At 39.6% G+C, this 23,711-nt stretch overlaps 2 protein-coding genes across 2 annotated transcripts in view; both read right to left on the bottom strand.

Moving 5' to 3' along the window:
* CYP71 (cyclophilin71) overlaps positions 1-1,137 on the bottom strand; it is a 32,664-nt gene extending 31,527 nt beyond the window's left edge. The window contains exon 1 of the mRNA XM_077374170.1: positions 841-1,137. Coding sequence (XP_077230285.1) covers positions 841-995 — 155 coding nt within the window. The 5' untranslated portion in view covers positions 996-1,137. The remainder of the gene's footprint in view (positions 1-840) is intronic.
* An 8,559-nt stretch (positions 1,138-9,696) lies between these two features.
* LOC143863292 (neutral/alkaline invertase 3, chloroplastic-like) overlaps positions 9,697-23,711 on the bottom strand; it is a 28,878-nt gene continuing 14,863 nt past the window's right edge. Inside the window, exons 3-7 of the mRNA XM_077373977.1 lie at positions 22,954-23,119; positions 22,564-22,775; positions 11,992-12,485; positions 11,833-11,881; positions 9,697-10,496 (exon numbers count right to left, since the gene is read on the bottom strand). Coding sequence (XP_077230092.1) covers positions 10,173-10,496; positions 11,833-11,881; positions 11,992-12,485; positions 22,564-22,775; positions 22,954-23,119 — 1,245 coding nt within the window. The 3' untranslated portion in view covers positions 9,697-10,172. The remainder of the gene's footprint in view (positions 10,497-11,832; positions 11,882-11,991; positions 12,486-22,563; positions 22,776-22,953; positions 23,120-23,711) is intronic.

Below are 23,711 nucleotides of genomic sequence, written 5' to 3'. Positions count from 1 at the left end.
GGGATTATATTCGTAAAATCTGTCAGCTTCAACATACTTGATATGCTCCATAATATTTGGTATCAGCTCTAGTGCATTACTTCCATTGTGATTAAGATGTTGAAGAGAGAAGAAACATCTTCACCATGTCATATCCATTGGGGCAACGGAGAAGGTTTTGGTTTCATTCAAATCAGGCAGCATTGTTCACATCCATCGAGTATGCAATCCAGCTATGGGTTATCTTGAGAATTTTGGAATCAATTGTTGTATAGTGTATTGACACTAAAAGTCAGATTTATAACATTTTGCTCCTTTTCTCAGGAGCTCTTGTTTTCTGTTATTTGTTTCCAATAATATCAATAGTTTAACTATTCACAAACAAAAAAGAAGTCAATGGCAATGGCATCAAACTCCACAAATACCGCCTCATAACGAGATCGGCACCAAATACTAGTGATGTTTTTTTTTCAAGATGCAAAGTGAGGGACTCTCACTCGCAATATCCATAAGATTAAAAAAGTAGATGTCAAATATAGACCTTATCTATAAAGATCAACCCAAATAAGTAAATGAAAACTATAACATGTTGGTGGGATTCTCCCAAAGATTTAATCAAACAGACAGAGAAAAAACATCTTATACAATAAAAAAAGTTTTTAGGGTTACAAAGTTCATATCTCATCTCGGCATAACACATAAAGAATCAAATGATGTGTAAGAAGAATAGATCCTACTGACATAAACAACAAAGCATTACAACTCACAAACAAAGAAGAAAATAAGAAAAATATTAGAAACCCTAAGTATAGAAAACAACAAATTCAAAACCCTAAAAAAAAAAGAGGGAAAAGAACTGACATGTGAGCAGAGGGAAGAACATCGAGAAAGGCTTGTTCGAATTGCAGAGGGCGTTTTGGGCGAGAACGGGCGATTACAGGACCGGGACCGATCATCTGCTCTTCCTCGCTCTCCGCCATTTTCTTAGCTTCCTTACCGTTCTCAGCTTCCTCCATTACTATATAGATCTAAGTCCAACCCGTAAACCCTAAATCGAGGTTTTGTGGTAGTAAAAGAAATAAGAATCGGGAGGGCGGGAGAAGTGAATAAAACCCTCGCTTTGGCCCACGCCTCCCTGAGTAGGGGGTGCAGCTTGGGTCGGGTTCAACCCCATTTTGGCTAGGGTTGGGTTGGGTTGGGTTAGGATTGCCTCGGGTTAGATTGGGTTAGGGTTAGGGTTGGAAAAAGCCAACCGGATTTAATCCAGGGGAGTGATAAATCGACTCCCCATGTGTCTATCTCTCTCCTCTAATTTTGGAGATTTTCCTTGAATTTCGGACTGAAATTTCAGGGAAAATGAAATTTTGTAACGTTTCGAGTTTACCCAATTTCAGTTTCGGGGTTGACCGAAACCCGAAATTTCGGATTTCGGTGGAAATTTAAAACCTTGCTAGGGACTGGGGTCAATGGTTAGAGAAGGAGGAGAAGATGATGAGTGAAGACTTGAGAGAGATGAATGAAAAATTACTACAAATAGGAATCATTCGAAAAAAAAAAAACACAACTGCCTTATTTTTACTAAAATTCTCCTAACAAAAATACTTTAAAGTTATTAAATGTTAGAGGATACTTTCATAAAGGGAAATGATATTTACGCCCCTTTTATCACTAGGGACACCCATTTGCCAGTGTACTTTGCAATCAAAGCCACTGGATTTTTTTGACATAAAGTACATCATCTCCCTTTTTGCCATCGATACACTGACGTTGGGTGTCCCTGGTGATCAAAAGGGGCGTAAATATCACTTCCCTTTCATAAAATAGTATAATAAAATTGAATTTAGGGCTGTGTTGTTGGTTGTTTGGATCCGTTCGGTAATAATTTCGGATCCTATGATTGGCCCCGAAATGTGTCCATGGATCCTGATATTGTGTCTAGATCCTGTCCGTTTATGTTCGGATTCAGATAGTCCATTGGACTGTATGGGTCCATTGACACCCCCACTCTAAATAAGCCACAACAATATCATTTCCATCTGAATCGCAGAAACAAAAAAAATCTAGGGAAAAACTTTCCACAAGAAACATTTTTCCTGCAATCCAAACTGGGCATAATGTTGGTGTCTAACAATCAATGGGAAAGGCAATAGACTGGAGAAGGACTGCCATCGGAGATGGATTTTTGGTGTGATCTATCGTCCTAATATATGTACTATTGTGTAGGCTGAGAAAAAAGATACCCAGTTGAACAAGAAACAATGTATGCATATGAGGGTGACAGTATGGTTGGAAGTAAGGAAGATCCTGACAGTTGCCTAGTGGGCCCCACTTGTCTGATGATCCAAACCATTCATTTCTAACGACTTATTATAAGAGGATCATCAATCAAGTGGGGCCCACTAAGCAAATAGTTGTCTTTAGAAGGATGTAAAAGTTGTCTTCTTCCATTTCCTTGTTGTTTTGATATCAACAGTCCTCTCTTTGACCGGAAAGTTGTAGGGGTGTCAATGGATCCACGTCGGGTCGGATCCACCTATGTCACGGTCACGATCCATTCAAATTCCTTTTCGGTCGGGTCGGAGTCGGATTGTTCTTCGGATCTTACTTTCCACGTCATGATCGTGATCCATTTTAATTCGGACCGTCCATCGGAGTGTCCTATTATGTCCCACTAAGCAAGTAAACAATTAATTTTAAAAAAAAAGAGATAGAATGACAGTCCACTATTAGTGTGTCTCTATGCATTTTCTTCAACTAAATTAAAAATTTATCTATGTTTAATCTATGTGTATAATAATGCTTGTAAACAATAAAACTAATCAAAATTACATACACAAATGTATAATTATTATCAAAGAATATGATGCATAAAGAACAAAACCCCTCCCTCTTTTCCTTCGTCAAAGTATGAAATGAAACGATTGGAATAAGTGAAATTGCATTCCCATCCGATTCATTAAGTGATAGAGAGGTTTTGACCAAAATACCCTTCATAGAACGGTTAACATTAACAAAATTTGGAGGGTATTTTTGTAAACCATTTCGGATCGTGACTAACCAATGGGCATCTGTGGCGTGCCCATACACAATCCAAAATTTTTCGGATCCCAAATTTGATGATCCGAAATATGCCTATGGATCCTCTTCATACGTTTAGATCCCGTTCGTTAACGTTCGGATTCGGACGATCCATCGGACTGTCTGGATCCATTGACACCCCTAGAAAGTTGTAAGAAAGAGATAGGTTTTGAGGAGTGTCGATATCATAACAAAAAGGAGGAGCATTAGTGGGTAGTTCTTGTTAGCAAAAACTCATTTTTAAATACGAACTTAAAACATTTGGATTTTCCCATGCGACTTTTGGATTCCCCATCCGATAAAAGGGTTGTGACTTCTTTGCCTGTTGATCTTCACAACCATAAAACGAGGCAAAATTGGGAATATGAGTGGGCAAAGTATATCATATCCGTTTTTATAATTTTTAAAGCCTGCTAAGAAAATCTATCCTTCTTCAGCTTTTGGGTTTTTGTTTGTGTGCTCTACAAAGGTGTCTGTTTGGATGGATTCGATGGAAGGTAACATTCTCTGACTTCTTTGAATTACAAGAAAGTGTTTATGTTTTTTTAGTTTCAAACCTATATTTTTCTCTTCAGTGGTGAAGGAGATAGAAGCTTTAAGTGTGGTTCCACTTCCATCTTCGAGACTAACATGGACGATCAATAACTTTTAATGCTTTAAGTGTGGTTCTCTCTCTCTCTCTCTCTCTCTCTCTCTTGCATCCAGGCCTAGCTTGGGTGTGTGCAATCTAATTCTCTCTTCCTTTTAATGCTTCTTTCACTCGAGTTCGTGAAGATTTGAGTATTGAGGAGAGCCATAATTTGGGGCAGAAGATGAGGAAGAGCCATAATCTCTCTCCCTCTCACCAAAAGTTTCAAAAGCTAAGGAAGAGCCAGAGACTAAGGTATTTTAGCCAGAAGATAAAAGACATCTTGGATCATTAGGAGCTTAATCATGAGGACCGGCTCTAGAGTTCACGTGTTTTCTCTCTTCTCTTGCTTGTTTTGATATCAAGGATATCATGACCTTGGTTGTTCTGCTCCCTTCCAAAGGATTGGGGAGTAGTCTTGTTTCTTTAATATACCAGTACGGGTCCGGCTAACCCTGGCTTACCGATCAAAATAATAATTATTATTATTTGGGCCTGATGATTCTAACTTTCTTTCGATTTGTATGTAGCGACGGAATACCAATTCAATACTGAAGCTGAATATGATTATTATGGTTTTACATTGATGCCTCTAAGTGAGTTTCGCGACCCAGCTAGAGGATACATTGTCAATGATGCGTGTAAAGTTGAGGTTGATATTACCCTCTTCGACACTGTTCCAAAGAACGAAGGAGCATCCTTCACTTCCATGCGCGCAGACGTAAAGGAGTACCCCTATTAATATTCCATTGTGGTCGAAATACCAGGTCTTAAATTGAGTGAAATGAAAGTCCAATTGGTAGACAATGATAAAGTGTTGCTCGTCACCGGTAAGCGAAAGAGGAAGGTAGAGGAAGGAGTGAAGTACGTAAGAGCAGAGCGGAATTTGGGCACCTTCTCTCTAAAATTTTTGCTTCCAGATGATTTGAATAAAGATGCGATCTCTGCCCTTTATAAGGATGGGGTGCTCACCATGACCGTTGTTAAGCTAGAAGACAAGAAGCCCAAGAAGATCTAGATCAAGCTTGCTTGAACTATTTTTTCTTACTAAAATCTACTTAAAATTGTTTATGTTTAAAATACATATTTAATTACTAAATTTTTTGCTCCTCCTTTTTTGTTCTTTGCTGCATATTTAATTACTCTCTCTCTCTCTCTCTCTGTCTCTCTTTCTCAATGCATCCAGGGCTAGCTTGAGTGTGTGCAACCCAACGGTGCCAGAGCAGGAATCGAAGGCTCCCAGGGAAGAATCCTTCTCAATGTTGCCAGAGCGGGAATCGAAAGCGGGAATCGAAGGCTCCCAGGGAAGAATCCTGCTTCTTTGGTGCAACCTAATTCTCTCTTCTAATGCGTCTCTTAAGTTCGTGGAGTATCAAGTATCGAGGACAGACATAAATTGGCTTTGATGATTCCAACTTTCTTTTCATTTTCTTGTAGTGAGGAAACATCAATTCAAAGCTAAAGATGAATATTGTAGTTTTGCGTTCATGCCTCTCAGTGAACTTCACGAGCCAGTCAGAGGATATATATTGTAAATGATGCGTGTATAGTTGAAGCTGACATCACCCTCCTTGCCATTGTTCCAAAAAACAAAGCAGCATCCTTCGCACTGATGCGAACAGAAGAGAAGGAATACCCAAATTCATACGCCTTCGTGGTTGAAATTCCATGTCTAACACCGAGTGACATGATCGTTCAATTGGTAGACAATGATAAAGCTATGGTTGTCACTGGTAAGTGAAAGAGGGAGAAAGAGGAATTGAGCCCCTGGTGTAAGACAAATTTTATGCCCATTTTTGTGTTCAATTGTTTTGATAAACATATGTAGTGTTTAAGGGCTTTAAGAGCTTTTTGAGAACCGTAATATCCGTCTGACAGCCCTTTAAATGTTACACGGCAAAAATTTGAACGCATGTTTATCAAAACATTGGAGCGCAGAAATCATTTCCCAAAAAGAAAGTGAGCCTTTTGAAAATATTTTTCATAAAAGATGTGTACCAAGTGCGGAGAAATTCATTTTCCATGAAAAAGTGTTGAGAATAAGTCCGTGCATCCAAAGGGCCCTTTAGAATTCAAACTTTTTTTTTCCTGTCATAATCTTTTCAGCAGTAAGACTATTCTTAAGTGCAAATGGGTGTAAAATTTGTTTTAAAATGGAGGTTAAAAAATGTGTAAAATTTGTTTGTGGGAGTTGCTAGCCACTTTTGCGGAAAGTCATTTTGCGCCCGCTTTTGCATGTGATGACAGCCGCACATGAATTTTTGGCATATTTTGTCTTACTCATTTAATTTATCTGACATAGCTTTCATCACATGCAAAAGCCGGGAATGAAATGGCTTTCCACGAAAGTGTCTAGCAAATCCCTTCGTTTTATGCAATTCTACGTGGAATAAAGCTGAGGCTTTTGAAAATACTAGGAAAAATGCACGTGCGTTGCACGTGGGACCCAAATATCAGTTCAAATAGTGCAAAATAAAGTGCCAATCTAATATTGGAGTTGATTAAAAGGAACAACTACCTAGGATCTATTCATATAATAAGAAAAACAGTATTACTTTATCTTTTACTGAAATTTTCATCTGAAACCGAAACGTCCACATTTCCAAGACGATCGAAACTTAAATTGAAATTTAAAATCTTGCTCTTAAGCATGGTTTGAAATTTCGACCGAAATCCAAATCCGGTCAACCCGAAATGGTATGAAATTTCTAACAAAATTTCGTTTTGCCTCGAAATTTTGTTCCGAAATTTCATTTCTCCCCGAAATCCCGTTCCGAAATTTAAAGAATATCCCAAAAAAATATGGATTTTATCTCTTATTTAATATTATCCTGGAATTTCGGCCAAAATTACTGAGTTGAAGTATCTTTTAAATTGATTTTTATGGATTTCGCAGATTTCGCCTGAAATCCGACTAAATCAATGAACGACTGACTATTTTTCTCGTATAGAATTTTGACCGAAATTTCAATAATTTTGGCTGAAATTTTGGGATAATATTAAATAATTATTCATATTATTTAATATTATCCTTGCCCTTAATATTATCCTAGCCCTCCAGTCGATATAGGCCGATCCTAGCCCTCCAATCAATAGAGGTTTCCATAATTATTGTTCCTCTTCAGTAATTATTAATATTATTTAATATTATCCTAGCCCTCCAATCACTATAGGCTGATCCTAGCCCTCCAATCGATAGAGGTTTCCATAATTGTTGTTCCTCTTGAGGTGCCCGGAATTCGTCAATATTTTGCAAGTGTCCTGCATGAGTAATATAAAATAGTTGTTTCATCATTGTATATAAATTACGATTTTACCCTAAAGAAAGTAATTAATATCATAACTTATTATTAAAGAAAATAGGCATAATACAGCTGGGATATAGATGTGATTTTTGGCAAAGGGTGGAAGAACTTAACCCACGATTCCGCCTTTACATATAGTAGTTAGATAGATTTTCCTAGAAGATGAGTGTACCAAGAGCTGGAAAATCCATTTTACATTAAAAAAATTTGGGAATAAAGATTAACCGTGCATCCAAACAGCCCTAGAAATCAAACTGTTTTTTTCCCGTCATTTTCTTTCTAGTAAAAAGCATGGTAAATGTCTGATTCCGTGGTAAATGGCATCATGGATGGAAAAGACATCAAGTACGTGACAACATTAGGTTGGCTGTTTGGGATGATCCTAAACATTCGTGTCTTGGTATTGTTGGAGAATGGGATCTATCCCACCAAATCCTTTATTAAGGTGTAAAATTTAAGCTTAATCAATCAAAGCATGGAGAAGGCAAGAATGATGTAATGAGTGACATTATCATTATTTTTTTCGTGATACAGAGTGAAATGATTTGATTATGGTAAAATCTCTCCGAGAGACAATCTCTATTTTATTCCCCACAATAGAACATGGCCATATGAGTTGATCTGTAGAAACATCCCAAGTGTGAATCTATATTTCGATGTATCGACTTTGTATATTTGCGTCTCCACCATTTGATCATTCACCCTACCAAGTTGTCCCAACAGTGTTTCAAACAGATTGGAAGCTATACCATTAGTTTCCATAGATGCAATCTTCTCATAGCAGCAATATGGGTGGCAAACACTGTTTATATGTCTTAATTGAAACAGAGCTGGTCCCGGAGATCCACTTCGCCTTAAGCACAATCCATTCCGATCCCTTTTCAGTCTGATCAGATTTAGATTGTTCTTCGGATCCTACTTGGATTGAAAATAATTTCGAATACTATGATAAGGATCTTAAATTTGTGCATAGATTCTAATCATGTGTCAAGATCCTATCTGTTTAAGTTTGGATTCCGAATAGCCGACAATCTGTTTGGAAAACATCTTCAGGAAAATTTGGGTTTCTTGAGAAAAAAAATTCATAAGAATGTTGATCCAGGGACCAGCTCTGTTTCAATTAAGACATATAAACAGTGTTTGCCACCCATATTGCTGCCATGACAAAATTGCATCTATGGAAACTAATGGCATAGCTTCCAATCTGTTTGAAAAACTGTTGGGACAACTTGGTAGGGTGAATGATCAAATGGTGAAGACGCAAATATACAAAGTCGATACATCGAAATATAGATTCATACCTGGGATGTTTCTACAGATCAACTTATATGGCCATGTTCTATTTTGGGGAATAAAATAGAGATTGTCTCTCGGAGAGATGGCCGAGTGGTTGATAGCCCAGGTAGCCTATTTCGGAATATTCATAGCGTCTCTTTTATATGGTTCAGTTTATTCATCTCCAAGATGGCCGAGTAGTTGATAGCCCCAGTAGCCTATTTGGGAATATTCACAGCATCTCTTTTATATGGTTCTGTTTATTCATCATTCCAATTGCCACTACAAAAGTAATTCGTATTTTTACTTAGAATGCATCATGTGAGAATCAAAATAGAATCGATGGGCATAAAGTTTCTATAAGTTACTAACTTACCCCAATAGGAATATGAGTGGAGCGGGACGGGCATACACTGAATGGAGAAGATAGAAAGAAGGTTAGAGGTAGGCAAGACAAGCTGAAGCTTTCTCTTATAGACTTTAATTTCCCCACTTATGCATATGGCCACATGGAAACAAGCCCCGAGGATACAATGCTTATGCTGAGAACCCCAGGCTGCACTCCAAATTCGAGACCACAAGTATACCCGTACTGAGAGAAAAAAAGAAGAAGAATAGAAGGTTAAAGAGGAGAAACTCTTCAAAAATAGACCCTAAGCCTTCTTTCATAGAAGATAAAATGACACATAAATAGTGCTTGGAGAAATGCTACAGGTGCAAGTTAAAAAACGATTAAAATGGTGAGTTTAAGTTTTTAAATGAGGGTAAATTTGTCATTTCAAAAATAATAACTAAGACAATTAATGAAAGCTAATTTTAGGGATGCTTTGGAAATTAGCTTTTAGCTTATTGGCTAATCTGCTATTTCTTGTTTCCAATTGATAAAATAAACTTTAAAGAATAGAAGCATATTGGCAAAAATCCTAAACTTTTGCTAAAATCCATTCCAAAAGGCTTTTTGCGGCTGGTCTGTTGCACGTCAGACCAGCCGAGAAAACCCTTTTACGATGGACGCTAGCAGTTCCCTATTTGCAAATAGGAGATTAAGCCTCTTTGAAAGCCACTAACAAGATAAAACCCATATAACAGTTATTTGCAAATGACAATATTTCTTCTAGGCATGGATTGACCAAATTCTGATCAACGGAAAGAACATCTGTGGGCAGTAAGACTTTGGTAATGTCAGATTTGGCAACAAGATGAGCATCAGAAAGCGATTCAAAAACATACCTTTCTCGGTTTTACTCGGCAATGGTGAAGTAAGAAAATCAACAGCAAGGTTCAGTCTGGCTGGATCTCGATGATGAGCTTAGTGTCATCCGACCAAAAAGGGCTCGGATCACAATCCAATCAGCATCAGCAAAGGATGATCAGACAGTGATGAAGAGTTAAAGACCGGACAGGAGAACCATGATATTGAATGCAAAGATATCCAAAGAACATAGATTTCATTAATGATATTGTATGCAAATAATTATAAATTTTAACTTTAAATCATATGCATATGAGATTATATGCAAATAATTTTCAGACTGTATCTGAGACTCTTAATTACATAGAGAACACAGCATTTCTTAGTCTCTGTTATGTTTTTTTTTCCTCTTCTTTTTACGGTCACACCCTTCCCCCTTCCTCATCCTAGCAGCACATTTTGGTTTTTATCACATTAGTGTTCAGATTAAAAGAAATACATATTATACAGGGTCGAACCTCGTGCCCCAGTGGTTTAGGATGTGAGGGTCGCAATAATCAAATCGAGGGTCTAATTCCAACTTACCCACCAATAATCAATTTAACAGCTACATACAACAATACAAAGTGTAAGGACCCGAACCTGTCATTCCACCGAACTTGAGCTCACGGTAAGTGCAATTTAACGCCATTTTAATTCTGGAATTTCTGAAAGCTCATACTATGTAGCTCTTGAGTCCCTTTCGAGTGCGTTTTCTCCTTGGATTTGAATCTATCATGCAGTAGAATGCATTGAGAAGCTCTGAGTCTTCTTCGTTCATAAGACACTTCGCTGCATCCGGGTTGGCAAGGAGGATCTTTGACACAAGAAAGCCTGCTATAGACCATGTCTGGAATAGGCATGCTTGTTTGCCAATAAAACGTGCTCTTTTAGTGTCGTAATACTCGGGCCACTTGTCTGCTACTATCCGCTTCTCTGCAATCTCAATGGCTTTAGCAGCTATCTCTGGTCTATTCATCTTTATGCATGCCACTGTCAGCTGTAACAAGACACTCAAAACATGTTACAAAAGATCAATCCATCTACAATTCCATGGAGCAGAGTTTCAATATGAAGAAGGTTGCCAAATTGAACCATAAACAGTGTTGAACCATCACACAATAGTGCTAGTATATTTGATGATGGGGTTTTATTTCGGGCGACCCTTGGTCATGTTTTAGGCTAATGACAATTTTCATCGCAAGCTTTAGAAATTTCTATAAAGAGGCAAGTCTAATAGTTTATAAACTGATCATTATTAGACCTCATGAGTCTAGGTTTCATGTTATGTCTGAATCTATAGCTGCCCATCCTATGTAACGTCCAACCTAATTCAGGTGAGCTCCTTAGTTGTTAAAAACTCTAGATTCCGGCCATCCGATAGGAAACAGGCTGGATTGCTGCACAGTTTTACTTTTTGGCCAACTTAAATAGCAACTGTGGCGCACTTGCAAATATCATTCTTCATATGCGATTGATATTTGCACTAACACATTTTAATAATTGCACAAATTTAGCTCGTCTTTATTTTTTAAATGGCTTGTGAGAGCTTTTTGGGAACTGTAATAACCTTTGACAGCTGTTTAAATAATAAAAGAGCAGATGAGTTAGTGCAATTAACAAAACATGGTAGTGAGCATGGTTTTAAATTTCGACCGAAACGAAATTGCACCGAAACCGAAATTTCCGAAATGTACAAAATTTCGGGAAATATTAGATAAATTAATATTATTTTAATCATTTACGAAATTTCGACCGAAATTACCGAAATTTCGGTCTACAAAAACGATATTTTGACCTTTTACCCAATTTCGACCGAAATTTCGCCCGAAACCGAAATTTAAAACCTTGGTAGTGGGTGCCAACATCACTTTCTTAGAAAAGGAGTGTGAAGGTTTGGTGTGAAAAGCTGCTGGATGTTTCTTCAATATAATAATAGAGGAGGTCAGTTCTGAAGGGAGTTGAAAGGGGTTTCCTTTTGTTTGGGCGGCAGTGCCAGGTTAGTGAAGAGGGCACGATGCAGAATGGTGCGACCCTGAATTTTTCCTTTTATTAACTTACTTTTAGCTTCTCTGGCTCAGGAGTATGCTCCTGGCCAAGCTTTATCGATACTAAGTAACGCAAGATGGGACCTCTGGTCCCCAATGTATCTTTCACAAGTATCAATGAAAATATTTGTCAACTTTAAAAAAAAAAAAAGTGCCAACATTACTAACCTTCTTCATAATATAACTAAAGTTCAAGTGGATGTTACCGGATACAGGGAAGCTAATTAAAATTCAAAGGAGAAGGAAGAAATATCATAAAAAAAAAGAATGAAGAAACTGCTGACTAACCTGCCAGAGCAAAGTTGGCCAAGAACCTCCATTATGGTATGACCAGGGCCTGCACCAGGAATTGAGATTAGGGATGGAGAATGAGAGAGGAAGAGAAATGACCTACATACGAAGGCATAAGATAATGACAATGATAATGATCAATTATAGAGACTTAACGTGTTTTTTGGATCACTGCCTGTGATAATCTTCCACTCCTGACCTTCGAGAGCGGGATAACATATCTTGAATGGCATATCTGCTACCAAATCACTCCATTTGGCCTCAATGAGATCCAATATTGCATGTGATTGATCCCTCGTTGCTAGACTGGAAACAATAGACCACAAGTTTCCAAGAGAGAAGAAACGGAAATCCATGTGAGCAGGCTGCAAATTTCCAATGAGATAGCCTCCTTTGCTGGGCATCCACTCTACAAGCCATGGAGAAATCTGATCCGGGTAGATGTTAAACTTGTTAACAGCATCATAAGAATATTCCTCTGTTTTGTAACGGTAGATTTCATTGAGTTTTCTCATATCAACCCAATAATATTCTCTAATATGAAATGACAATGCAACCAGACGGTTGTTTAATGCCCTTATGAGGTCATCCGACCCATCCCCTGGAGCAAGCATTTCCCGAGCACTGAGTAGGGCTGAATAAAATAGTGCCTGCATTATTGTTCACAAATCATGAAGATAAACTGTTAGAATTCACAGCAATTTCAGTCTTAAAGAAAACCCGTCTAATTGAAATTGAGGTTGTGCGCAAAGCAATGTAGATTGCAGATCACAGAGACCATATCTACTGATTCCTATGGCTCAAGCCTGGTTCTCTATTGACAGTCCAAATCATTAGGAAGTAATCCCCTTTGGAAGGAGATGCATGCTTAAATCGTTGGAAGGAAATGCATTGACAGTCCAAACTTCCTAGAGAAGCTCAATAAATGGAAGATTACTCACATGGCATGAATCAAACTCTGCAGTAGATTAAGTATAAAAGCCCAATCCTAATAATTCAAAGATTTGATGATGGTTCTCGGAACATCATTGATATGGATAGAGCTCGTGGAAATCTATACTCAAAATTCTCCAAACAATAAATGACATGGTATTGCTTTGGCGAAACCCACACTTATGTACCCAAAAAAAAAAAAAATACAAAATTTAATTAAAGGTGCTTCTTGAATTAACGAGAGGTAGGTCAAGTTATATAGAGATTAAAGAAATTTTTTTTTTTAAGATGACATTTATTAAAAAGAGAAACCGGGCAGGGAACAAGTTGTTCCCAAAGCCCCGTGTTTACAATAGCCTTTGGCTTACATCACATATAAGCCTGATAACAATTGGAGGTCCTGCAAGTCAGGAGCCGTATATAGAGACATCTCTTACATAACATATAATCAGCCGTCTCGTTTGCAGATCTCCTTCCGTGTTCCAGAGTGGGTCTGATCTGAGCCACTAAGTCCTTAATTTCTGAAATCAAATCCCGAATTCACCATGGTCCATTTGAACTAGTTGCAGCCCACGTGAATGTGTTAGTTGAATCGCCTTCGACAATGAGGGGTCCTAGGTTGTTCCGTGAGAACCATTTTAAACCAAAGAGATGAGCCTTCACGGTACCCCCAGGACCAGAATAAGACATCCATATCTTCTCCATAGAATCACGTATTACCCCACCTATTCCAGCCTTTCCTGGGTTACCAATAGCACTCCTGTCGAAATTGAGTTTATACCATCCCTCCGGTGGTGGTGTCCACTTAGGTGTGATTTTGACCTTGACTCTCCTCTCCCATACAACATCTTTCCAATTTCTGAGTATTTCCCCAACTCCATAGTGGGTATTCATTCTTGCTTTTGACCCAGGATATCATTTCTATCCTGATTTGGAGTAGCACCCAGCCTCTTCTCCTAGTCTTTTCCTCAAATATTCGACTATTTCTTTCCTTCCAGATGTTCCACATAATAGCATATGGTATCAATTTCCATAGTGCTTGGCCAATGTCTCCGAATGCTCCCCCAGTCCATCCCAAAAGTACCCCTCTGATACTCTGCTGAAACACCCATGCGACATCGAATGATTTCCAACACATCTGTCCACAGGTAATTCGAGCAGGGGCAATGAAGCAATAGGTGGTCAATTGTCTCCTCATGTTGCCGACACAGAATGCACATACTAGCCATCTGTAATTTCCGGTTTTTAAGCCTTTCGCATGTATTGATTCCTCCATATATGACTATCCAAGCGAAAGCCCTAATTCGTGGAGGAGCAATTGATTTCCAAACAACTGCTCATTGTTTCGATTCTTACTTCCCTTGTTCATTGCCGAGAAGAAAGATTTTGCCGAGAAAATTCCATTGGGATCGAGCTTCCATATTCTGGCATCCTCGGTTGATATTGAGCATGTTGGAATATGTAACTTGCCTAAGGGCATTTAGGACTTTGTACATTCCTTTATGTTTTAGTATAAAGATATGAGTCAGGGGGAGATTACCCTAACTCATTTATCTCTGTCTCTAAACTTTCGGTTAACATGGTATCAGAGCCTTAGGGTTTTCTGATCCCTAGGGTTCTCTATCAGCCTCCACCTTCTCCGCCACCCTCACATAGCCGAAACCCCCCCTTCCCTCTCGTCGCGAAACCCTAACCCCAACTCCGGCCAAACTTTCATATGAGGCACGACGGTATGCTGTCTTTTTCCTCTTGAGAAGAAGTCGTTTCCTCTGAGTCGAAGGTATCAGCGCCCCCCCCCAAATTCACTTTCTTGGAAATTAGTTTCAACTTCATTCTTTTCGCTCTCTCGTCTATCACCCTTGCTAATGGGTCCACTACACCTATCACTGGTGTTAGTCATATCTCCCCTCATCCTGTTCTTACCTTATCTTCTGTTTATGTGTACCAAAATCACCATTTAGTTTATTTTCAGTTAGCCAAATTACTAAATCTCTTCACTGTTCTGTCTCATTTTTCCCATCTTACTGCTTGTTTTAGGATCTCTCGATTGGGAAGAAGATTGGAACGGGTCGTGAGGTAGATGGACTCTATCGTCTTGACGGCCGGCCGCCTACTGTCTTACATAGCTCTGTGGATACATTTCAGTGGCATTGTCGCCTGGGGCATCCTTCACTTCAGCGGCTACAACAGACTTCTCTGCTTCCCAGAACTTTTTCTAGTTTTCAGTCAAGTCCTGTGAACTCGGGAAGCACCGTCGTGTGTCGTTTCCATCCCGGGTCATTAGTCGAGTGTCTAGTCCATTTGAATTAGTCCATTCTAATGTATGGGGACCCTCTAGGGTCGCGTCCAGTACTGGCTTGGTATTTTAATGTGTTTGTTGATGGCTTCTCACGCATGACCTGGTTATATTTACTGAAGAGTCGATCTGACGTGTTCTTTGCTTTTCGCACATTTCATTCTGAAATTAAGAATCAATATAATTGCAATATTAAATGTCTTCGTACTGACAATGCTAGAGAATACTTTTCTGATACTAATGGCTTTCAATCCTATCTCTCCCAACATGGGATTCTATATCAGTCTTCATGTGCGTACACCTCTCAACAGAATGATGTTGCTGAGAGGAAACTTCGTTATTTGCTTAAAGTAGGTCGCACTCTTCTTTTTCAGAAGAGTGTTCTTAAGCCATACTGGAGTGATGCCCTTCTCACGATGTGTATCGCCTTCCTCCGTCTTAGAGGGTGCTTCTTCTTTCGAGATTTTATCTCTTGGTAAGGAACAGTTTCCTCTAACACCTCGTGTATTTGGATGCGTTTGTTTTGTTCATCACCTTGGACCTGGCCGTGACAAACTCGATCCACAGTCTGAGCGTTGTCTTTCTGGGGTATCCCGTATGCAAAAAGGCTATCGTTGCTATAGCCCTTGTATGCGTCGCTGGTTTGTCTCAGCCAATGTTACATTCTTTGAGTCTGAGGCATCCTTCCAACATGGCACGACATCTTTCACCCCTTTTCTTTAGTCCGAGGTCTCGCTTCCCTTACCAGATCTACCTGCTTCTCTTCCGTCATCTCCTGTTTCCGTACAGCCAGCTTCTGCAGATTCTACTTCTTCTGCCACGTTGGAGAAGCCAGCTCCACCTAAAATTACACAGCAGTATCAGCGGCGCCAAGCTACCGATAGGTCTCTTCTACCTCCTCTCGCACAATCATCTTCTGAGCCGATGATCCCTCTCTGCCACTCTCAAGTATCTTCTCTTCCGCCTTCCTCTGTTGTTTCTAATTCTCCTATTGCATCTCATACGAGATCCCGTTCCACTGCACATCCTAGTTCGAATTTTGTTTCTTATGATAAGCTCACCAGTACCTTCCAGAGCTTTGTTTCCTCCTTGTCTTCTATGTCCTTAACACAGTTAGTGGCTGAGGCTCTTGAACAACGTGGCTGGCGTGATGCTATGAACCTAGAAATGGGCGCTCTTCATAGTAATGATACATGTAATCTGGTTTCCCTACCCCCTGGTGCTCGTTCTGTTGGTTGTCGGTGGGTTTGCTCCATCAAATACCTCCCTGATAGTACTGTCGAGCGCTTAAAAGCACGATTAGTCGCGAAAGGATACACTTAGACTTTTGGTGTTAACTACACTGAGACCTTCAGTCCAGTTGCAAAAATTCCCTATGTACGTGTGCGCCTGTCTCTTGCTGTTAATCATAGCTGGCCCCTTCATCAGCTGGATGTGAAGAATGCCTTCCTCCATGGCGACCTGACTGAGGAGGTGTATATGGAGCAACCACCTGGGTTTGTTGCTCAGGGGGAGACTTCCTCCTACGTGTGTCACCTACGCAAGTCACTCTATGGCCTCAAACAATCTCCGCGTGCGTGGTTTGGGAGATTCAGTGAGGCAGTCATGCGCTTTGGCATGAAACAATGCGCAGTGGATCACTCAGTCTTCAGTTATCACTCTTCAGCTGGGTGTATTTTATTGATAGTTTATGTGGATGACATAATCATCACAGGGAGCAATTCACAAGGTATACATTGAAAACCTTCTTGCAAAAGGAATTCTCTACTAAGGATTTGGATCAGCTCAAGTATTTCTTGGGGATAGAGGTTGCTCGTTCTTCTAGAGGCTTGTTCCTATCACAGAGAAAGTATGTCTTGGACTTGTCAAAAGAAACAGGCAATCTTTGAGTTAATCTTTGAGTTAAACCAGCTTCTGCACCCATGGATCCTAATGTGAAACTTGTTCCAGAAGGAGAGTTGTTAGAGGATCCTGGCAGGTATCGCAGGCTTCTCGGTAAACTAATATATCTCACGGTTACTCGTCCAGATATTTCATATGTTGTTGGAGTTGCCAGTCAGTATATGAGCTCTCCACGTACTTCTCACTGGGCTGCGGTGATACAGATTCTCAAGTATTTGAAAGGGGCTCCAGGGAAGGGATTGATGTTCAAAAGACATGGCCATATGAAAGTTGAAGGCTTCTCTGCTGCAGATTGGGCTTGATCCCCAGCAGATAGACGGTCCACCACTGGGTATTGTACATTTGTGGGTGGCAATCTTGTTTCATGGAAGAGTAAGAAGCAGGATGTTATAGCTAAGTCCAGTGCCGAGGCTGAATACAGGGCAATGGCACAGACAAGCACGGAACTTATTTGGCTACGTTCACTTCTTTATGAAATTGGCTTCATTTCATCTTCTCCTTCACAGCTTTATTGTGACAACAAAGCTGCAATATACATTACCAACAATCCAGTCTTCCATGAGCGCACCAAACATATCGAAGTGGACTGTCATTTTATCCATCAAAGAATCCAGAAAAGAGAGATTTGCACTGTGTTTACTCGGTCAGGGGGCCAATTAGCTGATATGTTTACAAAGTCCTTAAATAAGTCAAAATTGAGTGATATATGTAACAAGCTAGGAATGTATGATATCTACATTCCAGCTTGAGGGGGAGTGTTGGAATATACAACTTGCCTAAGGGCATTTAGGACTTTGTACATTCCTTTATGTTTTAGTATAAAGATATGAGTCAGGGGGAGATTACCCTAACTCACTTATCTCTCTCTCTAACCTTTCGGTTAAGAGCAATAGCATGAGTTCAGAATCTGGAGCATTGACATGAAAGCCTATATTTCTTCCTCCTTTGAATCTCTTCTCAATCGAATGTCCTAGAATCCCCTCCCATTTTCGTCATCCCTTTTCATGTAATCTGAGACTTTAGCATCTCCATTGATGGCCAGTCGGAATAACTCAGGGTATCTAGTGTTCATTGGGACGTATCCGAGCCATGTATCGACCCAAAATCTGACTTGATCCCTCCCCCGATCTTGTATCGAACCAGTGCTTCAAAATCATCTTGTACCTTACAGATTGATCTCCATGCCCCAGATCACTTGGCCCTTCTTGGATTTCTCGCATTTCATCACCATATTTATCACCTATTATTTTGTGCCATAGAGCTGTTTTTTCCTCACCATATCGCCACAACCACTTACCCAGCAGTGCTTTGTTTCGTAACTTGATTCTTCCTATCCCCAAACCCCCATGTTTCTTCATTCTAGATACCCTCTTCCAATTGACTAGGTGCTTCATCTTTTTTCCTTCTCCATCTCCTTCCCACAAGAAATCTCTCTGCAATTTTCAATGCGCATAGCTACCTTTGCTAGAATTTTGTACAGAGACATGAAATAAACCTGCATATTTGCAAGCACGGCCTTGATTAAGGTGATTCGACCTCCAAGTGAGATGTATTTCCTCTTCCAAGTGGTGAGTTTTCTTTCCAGTCGTTCCACCACAGGATCCCAAAGAGATGCAACCGCATGTCTCTCAACTTCCTCCTCTTCCACATTGATACCGGCCATTGAGCTTTTCGAGAAGTTGATTTTCATTTCGGAAATTATTTCAAACCACCGAAAGGTACGTTTCAAGTTAGCAATAGACTCATCATCATCCTCAATCTATGTTGCATGGATTCGGATTCGCGTGTCGGGATCCGACACGGATTCGAGGTCTTGGATTCGGCAAGCCCCCAAAAGTAGGATTCAGAATCGGTAAATTTTAAATAAAATAAAATTTTCAATTTTTTTTTTTTTTTGAAAAGCGACTATTATATTCATACCATGAAATATACATGGGGACCAGCAGTCCCTCTAGAAATTACATAGTATGATGATCCAGGAACTTACTCCTGGATTCCAAAAGAAAAGGCACAAAAGACTGTATAATACTCCAAAATCTCACAGAACTCCAACATCTGAATTTCCTAGCATATCAAATTCTCCATCAACCTTCCACTATGCCTTCCAAAAAACGTCCAATCAGCAAGGTACAACCCCAGAACACTATTAAGAGTATTCCACCGTTTTGCTTATCCCTGCCTTCTTTTATCTACTTAATTCCTTTCGAGCAAACGTTCAACTGTCCTTCTGAAGATGCTCAGAAGCTGTAGGTAGCCTGAACCCTCTTCCTCCCCAGGATCCCTATTCAAAATTAAAATTATATATATATATATATATATATATATGAGTTAAGTGAAGCTACACATACGCGTAGCTAACTTAGCTACACCGACGGCTTAAAATACAGTGGGCCCACATTGTTTGGGTGATCCAAACCATTCATTTGATAGGCCCTCACATTGATAGGGTGTGCTAAAAAAATCAGCTCCATTGGATGATCCCAACCCTTCAAACTGTGGAGGCAAAAATGGACAGATTTTGTGAAGGTTTTTACACGTCCATTTTTGCCTCCACAAATCGTAGGGTTGAGATGATCCTATGGAGCTGATTTTTTGGGCACACCCTATCTATGTGAGGGCCCATCAAATGAATGGTTTGCATCACCCAAACAATGTGGGGCCCACTGTATTTTAAGCCGTCGGTGTAGCTAAGTTAGCTACACGTATGTGTAGCTACACTTTTCTCTCTCTCTCTCTCTCTATATATATATGTGTGTGTGTGTGTGTGTGTATGTATCTGTATATGTATAATATATTCATGGAAAAATCCAGGGTAGAGGGTCGTTGCGAGTTTTGTATTAAGAGAGTCGAAGAAGGAAGGGGGTCGATGTTCGAGGGTCGAGGCACTAGGGTTTTTATTAAAAGAGTACGGGTTATGCTTTCATATAAAAAAAAGTTAAGAAAACACATTTATAGGGAAAATATACAGGATTCACATTTTAAAATAGACAACGCTAAATCGGATTTGCTCGAAAAAACAGGATTTGTGCGGAAAAGAGACAACGAAGAATCGGATTCGTCCAAAACAATAGGCTACAATAAGAATCCGGGTGTATGTCCCTCGTGAATCTGATTCGCATGTGGAGACGTGCCGACACGGATTCGGCATAGGGGGCCAAAGAATCCATTCAACATAGTCCTCCATGAAGATAAAAGTATCATCCGCGAACTAGAGATGGGCTATCGATGGTGAGTTGCAACTTGGTTTCAGCCCTCTAATGTACCCTCTACTTTCTGCTCTGGATATCATCAAGCTTAGGGTTTCTACCACCATGATAAATAGATAAGAAGACAATGCATCTCCTTGTCTTAGTCCTCTAGAGCTTAAGAGTATAGAGAATGATACATGTGTCCGAAACTCATTTTTTGAGGATGAAATCCAAAAATTTCCAGTCCACGTGGTCATATATCTTCTCAATGTCAATCTTTACAATCAGTCCTTTGTTTCCCTCCCTTTTTAATGTATCAAGAATCTCATTTGCGATCAAAATGCCATCAGAATTTGCCTCTTGTCCAGTAAAGCACCGTGGAACTCAGAAATTATGTGAGCCATTATCCCTTTCAGTCGCCTCGCCAAGATTTTTGCCAGTATTTTATACACACCATGGATCAGACTAATCGGCCAGAAATCCTTGATACCTCTTATACCTTCAATTTTGGGGATGAGTGATGAAGGTCGAATTTACCTCCCTGCTGATGACTCCCCTCTCCTGAAATTCATGTAAGAACGCCATGATGTCCTCCTTGATGATTTCCCAGTATTCTTGATAGAACACCATCGGAAACCCGTTGGGCCCCGGTGCCTTATCTTTAGCCATTGAAAAGATTGCATTCTCCACTTCTTCCACTGCGAATATCTTTTCCAATTCCATCTGCCGTGAGTGATTGATGGATTTGAAATCGATTCCTTTAATTTTGGGACGCCAATCATGTTCTGTGAGTAGAGCCTTGAGTAGAAATCAATGATCATGTCTTTGATTCTATCCATATCTTCAATCATCGTATCGCCATCCTTGATGCTGTTGATAGTGTTAATTCGTCTTCTAATGTTTGCCATGAGATAAAAGAAATATTGATCTTGCTCATTACAATCTCAAAAGCCTATATTATGCACAATCAATACATCTTACAACCAAGAACTCGAGTAGAGCGCCAAAAAGATGTTATCAATTTGAAATTTTGGACAACCTGGTTCTTGGACATCTAAGAGGTAGTTTAGATTTGAAGCCAGCTAAGGTGGTTGAAGCTGCTAACCTGAGGAATCTTATATACTCGAATAAATGGCCATAAAGTGTTTCAAAACGCAGATGCAGATCAAAAGGAGGCCCAAGCAAATCCTAGTCGACTCGGTATGATGCGGTCGAGTACTCGGTTGACAGGGCTGAGTACTCAGTTGACACGGTCATAAATTAGGAGATTCAAAGGAGTTTTGATTGACTTTGGAGTGCAAAACGCGGATTCGGACAAGAACACGGCCAAGGAAAGAGGGAGTCGACTGGGGGGGGGGGGGTCAAAGATGATGTGGAAGAGTTTTGAAACTATGAGTATAGCTCATATTGTTATGTTACTGCCAACGAAATTCATGATCGGTTTTGCATGACCTGGATGGAGGTCGTCACCTTCCTCTCATGTCCATAGTTTTATATTTCTCCGAAACGACTGAAATGTTTCTATTTCCACCCCACCGAAACGAAATATCAATGAACTCAATTCCCCGAAATTTGACTGAATTTCAACCGAAATACCGAAACTTTGACCGAAATGGTCATAACGATAAAAAAATGAAAAGATGTTATGATTTGCATTTCATTTTGTTAATGTAGAGAATGCTATTTGGTAGACAACACCACCCATAGCAAAGTAACCATATCCTATGCATGGGATGTCGGAACGACATAAGACCAATAATACCTCGTAACTCAATGTGGTATTGACATAGAGTTGGGGTCCTTGGAGGGGGACTGGTCATTGTAATTTCTTATACTTCATTACATTGTACTTCTTTATTGACTTCACTATTCCAGATATGTGCGACAACGCATGCTAATAGGTGTATGTGATTAAGCCATTATGGATGACTTTCTTGCTTATGTGATGATTTACGTAATTTTACAAGATTTCCACTGAAAATGAAAAGTTTCCGTTTTAGTGCTGAACAAAACCGAAATTTAAAGCCTTGCTTAAGTCTACTGGAGGTTGACAGGCATTACAAGCCCACTCGATAGCCCATGAAACACTAAGCTAAAGACTAGGCATTCATTTAGACTCCACTTCATCTTTTGGAAATAGCACAGTTGAACCCTAAATTCTTAGTGGGCATCTCTTTGGGAGGAAGCACAATAATACTTGAAGATTACACTAGTTTTAAAGTTGTAATCAACTAGGTACCTATTTACTTTGATTTATCATGTTGTCGAGCAGAGAATCATGGTAATAGGTACAGGTTGATCTTCTTGGTCTTGAATCCGTAACAAATAAAAAAGAAACACAACACAAAAGTTAATAATAATTGGATGGTAATGGTGTTGAACTGTTCAGGATAAAGATATTTTACTCACCTGAATTTCCAAAGGGTGGCCGTGAATTCCCATGCGACGGTCTATCATGCACGAACCATCCGTCACCAGTAATGTCGGGAACATGTCAAAACCATCAGCTAGACAGAGCTTTAAAATCATCTTAATTCCTGTTTGGACATCAACTCTCCCCTGAACTGACAGATCTCCAGTGCATTTTCCATACGCTCTTAGCAGTATAATCCACCATAATCCTTAAATGAAAGATGAAGACATTCAGACACCAAAGCGAGAAATTAAATCACATCTTAACAACCTTCAACTTTTGCAGAAAAAAAAATCATAGGGTAAATTAATACCAAGATAAACAAACATCTTTATGAAAAAGAATTGGAATTATAAACTTTAGTTAGCATTATAAACTTTCGTTACCGGAATCAACTGGTGCCACGCGACCAATTGCTGCCTCTCCAAAGTCAGGATCCAACACCTCTTCAGTTGCAGAATCATCACCATCTAGAGGAACAGTCCGCACCTTGAAGCTGGCAGGCATGAGCCCTTGACCTGGGCTATGGCAATCCATTGTTTTCTCCCAGCTCTGTTCATAATGAGCAGATAGAAGTTCATAAGAAAATTAACTTAGATTGAAAAGGAGGATACATAGCCACATAGATCCAATCATACTAACCTAATATCATTAATAACTATATAGCTTAAAGAAATCATTTCTGAGCATTGTGCATGCCATTTGTCCTAATCTTAACAACTATTGACTGACTAGTCATCATATGAGGGTTTCAAGAGTGTTTAGCAATGACGAAATGCCAGATTCAAAACTTAAGGATAACAAAATAGCATGCCTAAGGTTCTATAGGAAAGATCAATAAGAAGGTTGATACGTTTTCAGATATGCTTCTGCTAAATGATGGCTGCTACATCAGTTTATGAAACAACCAGGAGAACTTTTAAATTCAGTGCTTTTTCTTAAAATTCAGTGCTTGTGCACGCATGCATACAGATTGTTTCTTTTCCACTGGATCTTTTAAAATCCAGACTTGGAATACTACTTGATGAGCTCCAATTAGTGTCTCAGGTTACAAATGCCCGGGCTCAGTCGACTGGAGTAAGTTGTGGACCGAGCTGCCCGCACTCCCTTCTTTTGATAATGACACAATTCACTTTATTAAACA

This window comes from Tasmannia lanceolata, unplaced genomic scaffold, assembly GCF_043159265.1.
Source record: "Tasmannia lanceolata isolate RefF3 unplaced genomic scaffold, GAP_Taslan_0.1 ptg000044l, whole genome shotgun sequence".
Taxonomy (NCBI): domain Eukaryota; kingdom Viridiplantae; phylum Streptophyta; class Magnoliopsida; order Canellales; family Winteraceae; genus Tasmannia; species Tasmannia lanceolata.
The sequence above is the reverse complement of the archived record's forward strand: the minus strand, read 5'-3'. Positions and strand labels throughout refer to the sequence as shown.